General features: G+C 30.8%; 1 protein-coding gene across 50 annotated transcripts in view; it reads right to left on the bottom strand.

Annotated features, from left to right (window-relative positions):
* Syp (synaptotagmin binding cytoplasmic RNA interacting protein) overlaps positions 1–17,161 on the bottom strand; it is a 329,536-nt gene that overhangs the window by 9,723 nt on the left and 302,652 nt on the right. For 20 of the 50 annotated variants that reach the window (XM_073960396.1, XM_073960380.1, XM_073960390.1 and 17 more), the window contains 2 exons: positions 16,217–16,425; positions 11,180–11,408 (listed from right to left, as the gene is read on the bottom strand). The exons of 9 other annotated variants lie outside the window; for them this stretch is intronic. In XM_073960396.1, the coding sequence (XP_073816497.1) occupies positions 11,180–11,408; positions 16,217–16,425 (438 nt within the window). The remainder of the gene's footprint in view (positions 1–11,179; positions 11,409–16,216; positions 16,426–17,161) is intronic. 21 more of the 50 variants (XM_073960406.1, XM_073960399.1, XM_073960409.1 and 18 more) reach the window with 2 other exon arrangements.

Raw genomic sequence — 17,161 nt, 5'->3', positions numbered from 1 at the left:
GACCGGAAAATACTTAAGTAATTTTATGAAATTGCTGTAGTAGGGAACTCGATCTAAGAACGCCTAATTTCATGAAATTATTTCATTGGAATCACTCTGTCCCGGGCCACACTAGAGTAATTTCAATGAAATTTTGACATAAACTTTGCATTTTTTGGGAAAAATGCATAATTTCAAGAAACTTCTGTACACGGTTTCATGTGTTCTGCAATTTTGCTTTGTTGCAATATTCATATGAGACAAACAGACCGTTTTATTTTACATTTTCTTTTACTTTCATGTCAAAATTTCAGTGAAATTACTCTTAGTGTGGCCAGGGACTCTATTGTGCCCCTAATAAAATAATGGGTTATTAGGGGGTTTTGTAATGAGCATTCTTGCTGGGTTGTGTCTGACCGTTTGTCTGCCTATTATAAATTGTAATCAAACTCCAGGACCTAAAGGACAAAAAATCTAATTTTTATCCGATTTTGTAGTTGCTTTGTAGGTCGCTATAGTAGTCTGATTGCCTCGAAATTTTAAATTAGACAGGCGAAATTTTTGAAATAAAGAAATGGCAATTTGACTGGTCCAAAACTTTTGTGTGAAAACAGCGAGGTAATATAACTCATATGCAGTTCGTTCATACAAATTACCGGTGTCCATTGAACTATATGGTGAACTAGGTCGTTCAAACGAACTATATTTTAATAATTCTATAATAAAGGTGGCAAATAATATCCCACTCAATTCAAACTGCCGCAAAATCTGTGCTTGGGTACCAAAAACAACCACATAAAATCGATGGTACTATCAGGAGCGTCGTAAGGCTACTGAAAAAAAGAACGCGGCCTACAGAGCAACCCTGCATTCAGTAGCAACACGAAGCGAAAAAAAAAATATCGGCAGAAGAGGAGAGAGGAGAAGCGTATTTTCAGAAGAAAAAAGAAAGAGCAAGGAAAATGTGAGCGTGAGAAACTCGAGATGTTCAGGAGTCAGAATGAAGTCCGCAAATTTTACCAGAGTGTAAAACACCAGACTGAAGGGTATGGTGCATGCACATTCTCCTGCAAAGATCATGAAGGGAATCTGGTAACTGATACAGATAGCGTACTGAGGATCTGGAAGGAGCATTTCATGCAGTTCTTAGTATCGAATATGGGCGGCGATGAAGATACACGAGAATCAATCGCAAACGACGACGTTGAATGTCTTCCACCTAGCCAAAGCGAGGTCATGACAGCATTTAATCTGCTGAAAAACAATAAAGCAGCAGGAGCTGAACTGTTCAAGACCGGTGGCGAAATGCTGATAAGGAGTATGCAACAGTTAATTACCGAAATTTGGCAGGAAGAGAGCATACCCAACGATTGGAACCTCAGCCTCCTATGTCCCGTACACAAGAAAGGAGGCAAGACGGTGGGTACAAACTACAGAGGCATAAGTCTGCTCCCAACGTGCTGTCGAGTGTACTGTGTGAACTTTTAAAATCCATGGTCAATAACATAATCGGGTCATACCAATGCGGTTTTAGACCTGGTAAATCGACAATTGACCAAATCTTCACACTGCGCCAAATACTGGAGAAGACCCACGAAAGACAGATCGACACATACCACCTGTCCGCCTTCGACAGCCCAATTCGATCAAACGTGTTTCAAGCCATGTTTGAGTTTGGTATCCCTGCAAAACTTATAAGAATATGCATGATGACATTAGCTAATACAAGATCAGCTGCTAAAGTGGAAAAGAACCTCTCGGAACCTTTTGAAACAAAACGAGGTTTCAGGCAAGGTGACAGCATATCGTGTGACCTATTTAACATTCTATTGGAACAGGTCATACGAGAAGCGAATGTATATACCGATAGAGATAAAGATAGCACTATATACAATAATGATATGTTACTGGCCTATGGAGACGATATTGATATAATAGGTCGATCAACCCGATCCGTAACAGGCACCTTTGCGAAAATTGAAAAAGAGTCTGCCAAAGTGGGTCTGGCAGTCAACGGCGATAAGACAAAGTTTATGGTATCAACACGCAAGAAGAAACTCGGACCAACTGCTGATGTTCAGAACTGCAATTTTGAGGTAGCACCGCCATAAATAAAACGAGCAACATCAGTTTTGAAATCAAAAGAAGAATATTATTGGCCAACAGATGCTACTTTGGTCTAAGTAAACAGTTTAAAAGTAAAGCCACCTCTCGTCAAACAAAACTTACACTCTACCAGGCACTGATACTACCCGTACATATGTATGGATCTGAATCATGGGTACTTGTGAAAGCAGATGAGGCAGAACTTGGTGTGTTTGAGAGAAAAATTCTTCGAAAGATTTATGGACCAATATGCGTTGACGGTGAATACTGACGTCGTATGAAGCACGAGCTATACCAGTCGACCGACATCGATATAGTAAAACGTATCGAACTACAACAAGTTGAAGAAGATATCACAAAACATGGCATCCAAAATTGGAGAAGTAAAGCAAAAGATCGGTGTGTTTGGAAATCTATTCTTAGTTCGGCTTATGGAACAAGACGTTCTGTTTATTATAAAAACCATCGATTTCAGATGAGTTTTCATTTGACGTATACACAAAGGAATTGACAGATGAAATCGAGTGGATTTCGTAAATGTAAACCAAGCATAAGTAAGTAAGTAATAATTGTGCAGTCAATACAATTGACATACATTTCTACTTTACGAAGAGAATTTTGCCTATTTTTCAGATTTTCAAATTAAAAAACTGATATTTTTGGAGGATATTATATATATTATTGTCATATTTGCAGATATGTATTTGAATACGTAAGAATATCAGAATTTGACCAATTTAACTATTTGAAAAATATGCAAAATCCGATGTCTAGTTATAAGAAATATTGCAACTGTCAGATTTGGACTTGAAATAAACATTAATATTTAAGCTCTCATTCCGTACATGATTTAACGATACTAAAAGATAATCAAAATATAAATATGTATATGTATATCTAATATTAGGTCTGTTCGATAACCTAAAAGTTTGTAAAATTTTTTACAAAATGCTGTTCGATAACAAACTTGTTCAATAAAAGAGAAATGAGAAGTAGTTGCAAGTACTTCCAAGAACTTACAAATACTTTTTACTTGCGAAGTTAACGAACAGAGATATTTAACTGGATAGGAAAATCGCGTGATTTCATTGAAAAAAATTTCATGAAATTAGGCGTTCTTAGTTGAGTCGCCCTTTACAGCAATTTCATGATATTACTCTACTATGGAACTCGATCTAGTGGCGCATATTTTCATGAAATTTTTTCATTGAAATCGCTCTAGTGTGGACCGGGACTATGAATAATGGAAATTCCTAAAATTGCGTTTTAAATCCGAAAGCAAAAATAACATGTTCGTTATTTGTTCATTTCGATTAGTCTTTTTGAATAAATCGAAAAGATAAATTCAAGTCATATTCCTTTAGAAGCTTTATACTTGTGTTGGGACATACTGTATTTAAATTTTGTTTTTTTTTTTAATAAAAATCAGAATATTAGAAAAGATTTCTTGTTATCAACTGAATTAAGTTATTCATACTACGAGAAGTAAGGAAATCTCTTTTCACCAGAGAAAGTTTGTGCCAGAATGTGAAATATTTCATGATACATTTTTGAGATTTTGTATAGAGATGGTGGATCTCTTTCCTTTCTCTTCTTAACAATAAGTTAAATTTTTTCTTGTAATATGTATTTCAGCGTCTGAGATTAGAAAAAAAAAAACGTTTATTTTGACTCCTGCAAAAATATGTATAATTTCACAAATTCATAATGTAAAGAATGTGTATTTCTTTTAAATACATTTGACAATAAGATAACAACAAATAGCAGCTAAATAATTGAAAGATACTACCACAAAAATAATACATAAAACAAAGAGAGAGATATGTAATTGAAAAAGGCAACCGAAAATAAATAATAACATTGCTGTGGCAAATTATTATACAAATATGAAGTTTACGAAAAAAAAACAATGAAAATAGAAACACAATTGTTGTGTGGTAGAGAAAATAATATACATACATATGTATATTGTTTTGTAATTTTTTTGCATTTAGAAAGGAAAATCAATATACATAAATGCAACAGTAAATATGTATATGTAATGTATGATATAGAGACACATAATAATAATAAATGAATCGATTAGTATTTAAAAATTATATATATTATAAATATAAATAAAAGTGGTTTTATAAAACAAAAAATATAAAAACATTTAGAAATAATTTTTTTGTTTGTTTCTAAACTTAAAAATTTATGAAAATATATTTTACTATAAATAAATTCAATTCTAAAGTAAGTTTTCCTCAAAAAGAAACACAAATAATAAATAATAATAAAACAGGGTTATGTTAGCAAAGCAAGTGATAAAAGTTATGATGAAGTTTTAGAGATGATTGTTTTCCGTTTTTTGCTTTTTATTATTAATAAAAATTTTGTATTAATTTGTTGCTAATATTACCGAAAACAAATTATAGCTTATATTAATTTCTAATTAGTTAAGATTAGGATAAGTTTAGAGTGAATAAAATGTTACAAGATATATTTCTGTGAAGGAATACGATAATTTCATAAATAAATGGATAAAACCTCAATAAAACTATTGATATTTAATTTGTTTATATAATCATTAGAGATAAATTTGGTGTAATTAAACTGAGTGTTGTGGAAACATGTGTTTTTTTTTTGTTTTCTTGTTGTTTGCAATTGATGTCCATGACACATACGTCCTAGCAAAGATCTCATAAAATATCTTCTAAACCGGCACCTAGAACAATTGTTTTTGGCATTTATTAAATTATTTGACAGGTTAATTGACAATTTGATTTGTAAATGAACTTTAAAACCAATTTAGACTGGCACCTAAAACAAGTACCGTCGAAATCGCTTATAATGACGGTCAAGGGACCGATGGAATTCATCTCAATAACCGATATGCCGTTATAAGCGATATTTGTTTTTTTTTGGTGGGTGATAAAGGACCGCAGAAATTTGAGACTTTTGGATTTCGTCGCTATAACGACGACGCTATATGTGATTTCGACTGTATTTGAGACAAATACGTAATTTACTTGAAATATATTCAAAGTAATTAAGAACTTAAATGACGTGTACGATGTAAATGCGACTGAATAAAGAACGGTCCAAATGTTTATTCTGCTTTCGGCTTACAGTACTTCACATCCAGTGGATTTAAATTGTCAAATTAAAACACCGTTTGCACTTTACCGGATCTAATAAACCCACTGGGTTTCAAATGTCAATTTCATAGCGCAAACTTCAAATAAATTCTCATAAAAAGCTCTAATGCAAACGCCGTTTACATCCAGTGGATTTAAATTGTCAAATTAAACCCCAGTTTGCACTTAACCGGATCTAATAAAACCACTGGGTTTCAAATGTCAATTCCATAGCGTAAACGTCAAATAAATTCTCATAAAAAGCTTAACCCAGCAAAAAGCTCTAATGTAAATGCCGTCTAATTTCGTATACGTCAAAAAATCCTCATTAACCAGACATAAAACTCTAATGTAAATATGGCGTAACGCCATGACAACGACGGCAATATTTGATTATTGGTTCGAGAAGAATATTTTACCGTTTTCTTCTACCTTTTGTGGATATTTCGCTCATAAAATTTTGAGAGCAAATGAAGACTACGATCTGAATTCGCCTTTTGGATCACCTTGTTAAATTCGCCTTGATGAATTGTATGCTGTCTGAAGTAAGGGAACGCTTTTCCAGTAAAAAGTGGTAAAACTTGAAGATTCTTGCACGTAAAGGAACAGGGCTCATGTCTCCTGTATTTTATTATGCCTTTAACAGTATGTTTACATTTACGAAATCAAGTGGATTTCCACTGTCAATTTCTTTGTGTATACGTCAAATGAAATCTCATTTGAAATCCATTGGATTTTATTTGACGTTTAAGCAATGGAATTGACATATGAAATCGAGTGGATTTCGTAAATGTAAACTTAGCATTAGACTATACATTTATACGATGATAACAGTGCATTATCTCGATTTATTTGACATGTGTTGCATGAAAATGACAATTTAAATTCACTGAATTTGCTAAATTACTCCAGCATAGTCTAAATGTACTGTAATTTGACAGTGCGGTTGGCTTCGTTACCTTCCTCAAGCAATAAAGGAATACCAGAGCCATTTCCTTTTTAAATTCGACATTCAAGTGAAGTGACAAATCATCACACTATTGCATCTTTAATACAATGTTTACATTTACGAAATCCACTCGATTTCAACTGTCAACTCCATTGCTCAAACGTCAAATGAAATCCAATCGATTTCAGATGAGTTTTCATTTGACGTATACTCAAAGGAATTGACAGATGAAATCGAATGGATTTCGTAAATGTAAACATGGATTAACAGTTCGTTTACATATTGCAGGATTTAATAAATCCAGTGGATTTAAAATGTGTATATATCAAATAAGTTCTCACAAACGAGGTAAACCCGACAAAAAGCTATAATGTAAACATAACGTGAGATCATTTTTATAATTCTTCCGCATTTATCCTCTTGTTCAATAGCCCGAAATAATAAACAACATAGTGTGACATTTCAAATGTCAGTTGATTAGAAAATATTACACAAGAAAATATTACCAGGAAAATCGCCAAAAGATCTCAAAACCTCGACATAAACAACAGTGGTGGACTGTCAATTAACGTTTTCTAATAGTGCATTTACATCAAACGTATTTTAGTAAAACATTTAAGTTGGCATTTCTATTAAATTTCCTTAGTCCCGGTCCACACTATAGCGATTCATTAAAATAATTTCTTGAAATTAGGCTTTCTTAGATTAAGTTCTCACTACTGCAATTTCATAAAACCACTTTAGTATGGAACTCGACCTAATGACCCCTAATTTCATCAAATTATTTCATTGAAATCGCATTAGTGTGGACCGGGAATTAGAATAGATGACGACTTTTGCCAAAACTCGTGTTTAAGGTCCCGGTGTAAATTAGGTTATCATTGTGGTTAGTATTCGTTACAAATTATAATCGTAAATCATGATGGAATTAGAAGGTGTTACATCAAATCATCCAAAACGTCACATTTGCTCACAATAATGCATTACCGTGAATTGCTTGTTTACATTTTGTATGTGATTTTATTCACAATAATGCATTTTGACAACTGGTATGATGATCAGCTGTTTTTGGCGTTACACCTTTTTATTCCGCCATGCCGTAAATACACGTGTAAATTGCCAACTAAATGGAAGTAATTTCTGTTAAAAAACACGACACGAATGACCAACTAGCTTCCACAACATTCAGTTTTCGAGGGGGGTTCACATTATTTATATATGTTGATTGTAAAACATTTGTATACCTTATTAAATCTCTTGATGTTTTATTGAGGTTTTACTTAATTTGTTTTAAAAGGGAGGTTGGTTTTAAGATAATATAACAAATTTACTAAATACAGATATGTTATAAGCCAAATTATTTAAATGCTTTGTTTTTTCAAAAAAGGCCAAATCATTGTTATTTTCATTTTATGATATTACAAAAATTGGATTCTAATACATAAAAGGCAGGCAGCATCAGGGTTAATAAATAGTTTCAGTTTTTTTTCTTTTGGAATAAATTAGGGTTTTACTATTGGTTGGGGCTTTTTTAAATATGTTTCATTTAGTTCATTTTTGTATCTTAAAAAAATTATATATACAAACGTCTTGTTTTTTTTCGGTTGTGGTTTTATTCAAATCGAAGGAAGATAAAAAATAAGAAAATTTTGTTGGTAGTTTTATAATTTTTGTTTATACGAAAAAAAAAACAACAAAATTATGTTGTTTATATGAATAGGATGCGTTCTTTAAGGAAGGGCTGAAGGATTTTCGAAAAGGTTTTACATTAAGTATGTATATAAACAATATTTTAAAAAAATAAAATAAAAATTAAATTAAATACTAAAGAGAAAAATGTAAAAAAATGTTTGTTTTCTTTTTCAAATACTAATCGATTCCTTTTTTATTAAACATCCTCTCTTTCAAATGAAAATTAAAGAAAAAACATTAAACATACACACACATACATTTCTCAAGGCTCTCCATATACGAAATATGGCACACAAAATAATATACATTTATGTGGCAATGAAAATAATTGAATATTTGTATATATTTTTTTTGGGAATTTTAAAACAAATATACACACAGAAAGATGATTGAATAATGTAAATATATAGAAGGTATTGAAGAAATGTTGATATTATAAAGTGAGGAGAAAGTAAAATAAAGGAATGGAAATAAACATAGACAGTTATACAAATAGTATATAACATAATACAAATAGAGAAAAACATGCATTCATTTCCATGTTTTCAGTTTTTTTAAACAACACCTATTCAAAAGCAGAAACAATCAATCACAAACACTAAACAAAAATCGTCGAAGTGTTTTCATTTCTATTCGTTAAGATTGTAACAATTTAAAAAGCCATTTATCTTTACTTTAATCTTTATTTATTATTTTCTTTTTTTTTTCTTCTTCTTTAATATTAAATTACAAAAAACACACACAGAGTTTAATTAACGAAAAAAGACTTAGTTATTAAAAACAAAATGAATTAAAACACAAGAGTTCTATATGAAAGGCAAAAAACAATTTTTGTTTGCTTTTTGCTTTTCGAGACTAAAAATAAAAATTATTATTAACATATAAAAAGATTGATTTTAGTGTTCTTTTTTTTATTAACATTTTTGTTTCTCTAAGCATAGAAGTTGTTTAAAAAATTATAAAAACAAAAATTGCATTAGAAAATAAAAACATAAAACTAATAATTGAAAATTATAAATTTTTACTAAAACAAAAAAGTTAACAAATTTTTTTCTAACATAAAAAATTTTACAAAGTTTTCTTAAAAAACAAACTGGGAAAAACTGATATTATAATTAGCAGCAGTTTAATGTTATGCTATTTATTTAAGAGTAAAAATAACTAAAAATAATATGTGTTAGCTCTGTTATAGAAGACGATTAGTTAACCATTTTTGCTGTGTAGTACAGTGGTAGCATTTTGAAATTAACCAAAGCTTTAACAAAGTCAGACAAATGATTGGGAGAAAGCATTATTGAAAGGGAGAAAGGGACTATTTCTAGTTTTTCTATACTTTTGAAACGTATTACGAAAATATCAGCTGATGCTTGCAATCAGCTGATATTTGCAATAGCGACATTTAAATGTCAAGTGACACAACTTCTATTAGTTGTGTCTGTTTACAAATAAAGTTTTTAACGTGTGATACCGTGAAGAATTGTCAAAATAAGTTTGCTTATACTTGGTTTACATTTACGAAATCCACTTGATTTCAACTGCCAATTCCTTTGTGTATATGTCAAATGAAAACTCATCTGAAATCCATTGGATTTCATTTGACGTTTAAGCAGCAATGGAATTGACAGTTGAAATCGAGAGGATTTCGTAAATGTAAACCAAGCATTACAGTGAGTTATAAAAATAATCGTAGGAAATGTCGCTCACTTCTTTAAGAGTTTTATTCAATCGAGAAAATGCAAAGTTTCTTTTCTTTATAGGGAAAAATAGAAGAATATTTTTTATGTTCTGTATGATGAAGACAGATGTTGTTAAATCGATATTTAGAAAGGTATAATTTTAACAGAAAGCCGTAAAAACTGAGAATGAAAGTTTTACTCTTTGCAGAACGATGATCGGAAGGTTTAATCTTGGAAAGTTCGCTTGTATTGATACTAATACTATGTTTACATTTACGAAATCCACTCGATTTCAACTGTCAAATCCATTGCTCAAACGTCAAATGAAATCCAATAATTTTCAGATGAATTTTCATTTGACGTATACACAAAGGAATTGACAGATGAAATCGAGTGGATTTCGTAAATGTAAACATAGTATAATTCTTAAAAATACGACATTTATAACGGGAATCAATTAATGAAAATCAAAAAAGAAGGTGTTTGAAGGAATTTTGGCCGACGAAGAGAGGCAACAATAATACTTTAATATTGAAAAATAATCAGTTACTTTTATTGTTTTTTTTTGCATTTTTGGTTTTTAATTGTAATTTTGATTTTTTAATTGTAATTTTCGTTTTGAAAATAATGTGGAGAAGAAACTGAAATACCGTGAGAACTATCAAATACGCCCTAGTTCGATTACTTTATTGCTTCACTGTAGCTATATTTTGAAGATACCAATAGTTTTCGAAGACTTTATTTCCAATTATCGTTTGAATCCAAGCAAACGATGAAATAAAGTTTTATAATAAAATGGAAGATTTAAGCAACAAAACCAAAAATAAACCATTCGAATTTAAATATAAATAACAATTCAAGAAATTATATATAATAATTTGACAAAAGAAAAATTAATTAAAAATAACGAATTGAATGCATTTTCCCATTATCCTATAAGTTTACATATCAGGTTTCAAATGCAACTCATAAACAAAATGGTTTTGTCTGACAGTGTTAAGGCCAGGTGCGCTTTAAGGTGTTTTGGCATATAATGCATGTGTATACAGTAGAAGACAAAAGTGCATTATTAATAGAACAGTAAAATACGATAATATTATGGAGAAACAGTAATAGTTGTAGTAGTAATAGTAAAGTAGATGAATAATAAAAAACAGATGTATGAAGGTAATGAAATGACACACACAGAGAGAAAACTATTTAACTAAGACACAAATAATAAATATTATTAACTAATTATAAAAATACACAAATAATTAATAATAAAACAAAATAGTACATAGTTTGTTTTGTGTGTGTGTGAGTAAGAGTAGTATTTGATAGATAGATTTAAATTAGGACTAAAACTAATTATTGTAGAGTTAAAATTATTAAACAAAATCATATTCATAAACTAATAATAATAATTATAATAGTGTATGGTGGTGGTAGTGGTGTAAATCATTTGTTTTAGCTTTTTCGGGGAGGAGGGAGAAGAATTTGTTTGGTTTTTTTGTATGTTCGAATCATGTATTCATTGTCTTCGAAATTTGACAATAAATAACAGTAAGTGGTGGTAGTAAAAGTAGTAGTAGTAGAGTGTGTGTGAGAGAAAGAGTGAAAGACAAAGATTGATTGGTTGGTTGTTTGTTTTGTTTGGTTTTAATGTTTTTTCTCACCTGGTAAATTTGGTAGCGGTTTGGCGTGCTGAGTGCCACGAGCGCTGGGACGTATTTGTCCCACCCCACGGACCCCCCCGATTGCTGGCTGAGCCCCCTGAGCGGTGGCCCCCCGTTGAGCTGCCACCGCCACCACCGCCGCCGCTTGAGGGGCCCCCTGACGATTGATGTTGCCACGGAGCCCAACGGTTCGGCCACGCGCCGTGATTCCACGCCCACGGCCAACCCCCTTCATTATACAAATGATGCACATAACACACATACATTTACATATATATTACGAATTACCACACCGCAAGATGCCGCCGTAGTAGTTTAGTAGTTTCCATCATCATCATCATCGTCGTCGTTGTCCATATCCACATGGAAATTCAAGTACATGTTTTTGGTAGGATCCGTTTAAGTTAGGTAGGGTCCATCATTCATATTAAGCCATTTTCATTCAAACCATATTTTTCGTATTATATAAAGTATATATATGGATCGCCAAGTTTTACAATTTTGGTATTGTTGGGGGGGTGGTATTAATTTTGTTGTTGTTTTTTGTTTAAATTAATATTTTAAATATAAATTTGGAAATGATTTTGTTTTGGTTCATATTCATAATTGCAGGGAATAAAAGTAGGAGAGACGACAGACAGAGGGGGAGGGGGTGATATTTTTAAATTAAATAATAATAATGTTTGATGAGTTGAGATTTTTTTTGTTCAAGTTGGGTTCATATGGTGGATGGGGGGTAAAGTGGTTTCAATCATAATTTTGTTGTTTTTTGTATATTTTTCGTTTTAATTGTAAAAGAGACCAACACAATAATAATAACAATTTTTTGTTAAAAATTTAGGGTAATTATTTAAACGGTTTAATGCATTCAATTCAATTGAGATTGTGTGAAGGGGATCAAGAGAGAGAGACACATTACATATTTTTAAATGGTTGAAAAGAGAGAGAGTATACAATTTGATTTGACGAACATATATATAATTTTTTTAAGACGATTTATTTTGTTCATATCGTTTTCGTTTACCGACATTGTTTGAGATTGAGAGACAGAGAGAGAGTATTTAACATAAAAAAGAAAAAAAGAAAAAGAAAAAAACAAAATCGATAATGAACGCGTTAGAGATTTGGTTTTAGTGTTTAGTTTTTATGTTTTTTTTTTAACAAATTGAAGAAAAAACATATTCATATATAAGAGTATAATACAATGAAAGTCTTTTTCTCATACTAAAATAGTTTATGTTTGAAACTAACTTGTAATAAAACAAATTTATACAAATATTAAAAAAAGATAAATAAGTTATAACAAAAATAAACAATAAATATTATATGGAGAAAGTATTTCGAATTCAATGATTTGGTTTTTTTGCAAGTGTAAACACTTTTCGGCGCCAAATAAAATTTAAGTATTTTTTTCTTTTAAATATAAAATTATGTTTAGAAATAAATAAAAAAAAGCTTAAACAATAATTGTAAAATCTCTAAAACTAACTTAAAAATAGTCTAGGCAAAATTGTGTATGTACGTATTTAAAAAAAAGGTTTATTGAATAATATAAAGCAATGTTAAAGCATTAGCGAAATAAAAAAAAATAAAGCATTTTGATGTAAGGAATAAAAATAATTTTTGAATGGAAACCCAATTTTGACATTTATCTATTTTTATTTGTAATTTCCATATTTTTGTTTAAACAGAAAAAAGTATTCCTTACATATGATCGATCAACTAAACATATCTATTGTCTTTTGAACATTTATTGCAAGTCTGAGGAGATTTTAATATATAAAGCATACTTTTAGGATGATTTCAGTAGTGGAATTCTGCAACTCATTGTTCGAGTTACCGACAAAAATCGGTAAAAATAAAATGCATAATTTCGATAATTAACAAAATTTTTCGGTATGTTAACAACCAAAAGCATGTTGTCGCTAATTCCTACCGATAGCAACAGTTTTGCCAACTTTTGATACTTTTCATTCATAATTTAGCTTTTTATACCCAACACCACCCTTTGGTAAGGGTATTATGCGTTAGTGCATTTGTATGTAACATGCCTAAGGAAAAGAGATAGACCCATAGTTCCTTCTAGGGATATGCATAGAATCACTTTCTGAGTCGATATATACATGTCCGTCCGTCCGTTCGCAACGTACAGGTTGCATTTATTGTTCGATTTGGCTGAAAATTGGGGAAGATCATTTTTTTAGCCTAATGAAGAATGCTATTGCTTTTGGTGAAAATCGGTTCAGATTTGGATATAGCTCCCATATACATTTTCGGCCGATTTGAGGTATTTGATGCACCAAACACGCTACATCTGTTCAATTTTGATAAAATTTGGAATATGTGATGGAATTAGGTCTATAGAGAAATGTGCCAAATTATATAGAAATCGGTTCAGATTTGGATATAGCTCCCATATAAATTTTCGGCCGATTTTTGGTATTTGGTACACGAAACACGTTATATATGTCCGATCTCAATGAAATATGGAATGTGTGACTGAATATGGTCTAGAAATAAGAGTGCCCAATTTTATCGAAATCTGTTAGGATTTGGATATAGCTCCCATATATATTTTCGGCCGATTTAAGGTATTTGGTGCACGAAACACGTTATATATGTCCGATCTCAATGAAATATGGAATGTGTGACGGAATTTGGTTTAGAAATAAGAGTGCCAAATTTTATTGAAATCGGTTCAGATTTGGATATAGCTTCCATATATATTTTCGGCCGATTTGAGATAATTGATGCACCAAACACGCTGTATCTGTTCGATTTTGATGAAATTTGGAATGTGTGATGGAATTAGGTCTATAGATAAATGTGCCAAATTATATCGAAATCGGTTCAGATTTGAATATAGCTCCCATATATATTTTCGGCCGATTTGAAGTATTTGATGCACCAAACACGCTGTATCTGTCCAATTTTGATGAAATTTGTAATGTGTTACGGAAGTAGGTTTATAGATAAATGTGCCAAATTATATTGAAATCGGTTCATATTTAGATATAGCTCCCATATATATTTTTGGCCGATTTAAGGTATTTGGTGCACGAAACACGTTATATATGTCCGATCTCAATGAAATATGGAATGTGTGACGGAATTTGGTTTAGAAATAAGAGTGCCAAAATTTTATTGAAATCGGTTCAGATTTGGATATAGCTTCCATATATATTTTCGGCCGATTTGAGGTATTTGATGCACCAAACACGCTGTATCTGTTCAATTTTGATGAAATTTGGAATGTGTGACGGAACTTGGTCTAGAAATAAGTGTGCCAAATTATATCAAAATCGGTTCAGATTTGGTTATAGCTCCCATATAAATTTTCGGCCGATTTTTGGTATTTGGTACACGAAACAAGTTATATGTATATGTCCGATCTCAATGAAATATGGAATGTGTGACGGAATTTGGTTTAGAAATAAGAGTGCCAAATTGTATTGAAATCGGTTCAGATTTGGATATAGCTTCCATATATATTTTCGGCGGATTTAAGGTATTTGATGCACCAAAGACGCTATGTATGTCTAATTTTGATGAAATTTGGAATGTGTGACGGTGTTTGGTCTAGAAATATATGTGCCAAATGGGATGGGAATCAATTTGTTATATGCCCTAATAGAGAGGCAAGGCAATTTGCTTCACCTTGCCTATAATGCAACTTCGACAGTCCGATACATTTAAAGATTATTCAAGCCAATTGTGGATCTGACTGATCATATAACTTAATAATTTGTAAAACGTTTATAAAAAGAAGGCGATTAAAGCATCTTTTCATCAAAATTATAACCACATGTGGGATACTTGGTTCCCCCATGGTTAAAATTCAGCTGCAGTTAGTTAGCTAGCTGGTTTTAACGCATACAATCAATGTTCAAAAGACAAACAAAAGATAAAGTTAAAAAATAATAACTAAAAACACAAGAAAAAAATGTTTTTAATAATAAAACATAGCACTTTGGTATTCAGCTCATATAGAAAATAATAAATTAACAATAACAAAAAATTAGCTTAACTGTAAAAACATAAAAAACATAACAAAAAGCAATAAACCATGTTAGTAAACTTAAGCAATAAAATTTTAATATTAATTATAAATAATATAATTAAAAATCACAAAGCAAAGCGGCATGGAAATAATAAAAAAAGCAATGAAAAATGTGCAAAAAATATAAAGCTTCAGAAAAATAAATAAAAAAATCTTTAAAAATAGGAACTATTGTGTGGTGTTAGAGATGTTAGAGAATGGGAATGTGATAAATCAATAACAGACTGTTAGATGATGACAATGCGTTGGAAATTCAAATAATTTTGTTGGATGGATGGTTGGTTTGTGTGGATATGGTTGGTTGTTTGATTGTTTGTTTGACTGATTGGTTGGTTGGTTGTGGTTTTGATTTATTTAGTTTTGGTTTATGGTTAATCTGCTCTATAAACTAATCGAGAAAAGACTATTGCGGATGTATGATTTCAAACTTTAAAAAAACATTACAGACAACACATGACTGCTGAATGGGAGGAAAAACCAGACTGTTATTGTAACGACTGGTATTTTTCTTTAGAAAAAAATGCTTTGTCAATTTTTAATTCACAAAAATCATGGTATTTTTTTTTCAATAATTTTGAAACATAAGCCTAAAGTGTAATACTAATGGATAAGAATTAAAACGCGTTATTTAATTGTGATGAACAAAATCCATTTTTGCAATTTGTAGTTTTGATTGCAGCTGTAGTAATTTGGTTTGGAACAGTAATAAAAAAATGGTTGTGGTGTGGTGGTGTAAAATGATGAACAAATTTGGTTGGTTGTCCGTGTTCTTTTTTGGGAATTTGGTATTTTTTTTGAAAATAAAAGTTGGAAAAAACAAATACATTAAAAAATAATTAAAGAAACAAAATCAATTTTTAATTAAAAAGAAGTTTTTGAAAAAAAACTTAAAAATTTACAAATAATAACAAATTAAAAGAAAAAACACAACTTAATTAAATAGAAGAAAAATAAAAAAAAAATGTTTAATAACCCACCACATTTGTACGTGCTGTTCTCGGCAAACCACCGGCGGCGCCGGCAACAGGACCCCCACCACCAATTGCACCGGGTGGCAATGGCGCCACACCGCCCGGTGGATAATCAAAGAAATATTCTCCATCATAGGTACGATAGAAATCTTCATAATACGAATCAGGATAGGCACCGCGATAATCCGAATAACCATAAAAGTCATATTCATAATCTATAAAAGGTTTTTGTTGTGGTTTTAGTTTTGTTAAGGAAGGATGTTAAACAAATACAAGTTGTTGAGGTTTGTTTGGCATTATTTGTTTTTGGTCATTTTTTTTTGGTTTTGGTTTGGTGTTCAAAATAGGAGAAATCGAAAAACAAATATTTAGTAAGACCCAAAGTAAAAAAAAACACAAAATTGCGTATAAAATTAAAAAGAAAGTTTAGAAAAAAAAGAATTATTTAAAAACCTTTGTCAACAATTTCAGAATTAAACTTATTTCCGATATATAACTACAATGAAATAATCTAAAAAAATTCAATTATAACGCGTACAACAACTATGACAACAAATACCTATAAAAGTGATAAAAATGTATGTATATACTACTATATATTTTCTACTAGCATATATAAATATTATATAAAATAAGTCGGTCTAATAAAAACGAATTTATTGGAAGTCGATGCTTGGGTACATTCTAAATAAAGGAAAAATATGTTCCGATTTTTTTTTGAGGTCAATCAGATTTACAGTCCCTCATAAATCAAATATAGCTTTGTTCCAGAACTAAAAAGTTTTTAGAATTTTTACGACTTTTACACATTTTACCCAATAAACCGTTCCCGTACACAAAAGAGCTGTAAATTGTTCACTTTTCTTTAAACAAAAATGGCGCTGAGTGACGCTCTCTTTAAAAACTTTTTACTCGACAAATTTGAGTGTGTAAAAAATAGTAACATGGTTG

Source organism: Musca autumnalis, unplaced genomic scaffold (assembly GCF_047663935.1).
Source record: "Musca autumnalis isolate F117 unplaced genomic scaffold, ASM4766393v1 scaffold_1, whole genome shotgun sequence".
NCBI lineage: Eukaryota > Metazoa > Arthropoda > Insecta > Diptera > Muscidae > Musca > Musca autumnalis.
This window is presented reverse-complemented; position numbering and strand designations above follow the sequence as displayed.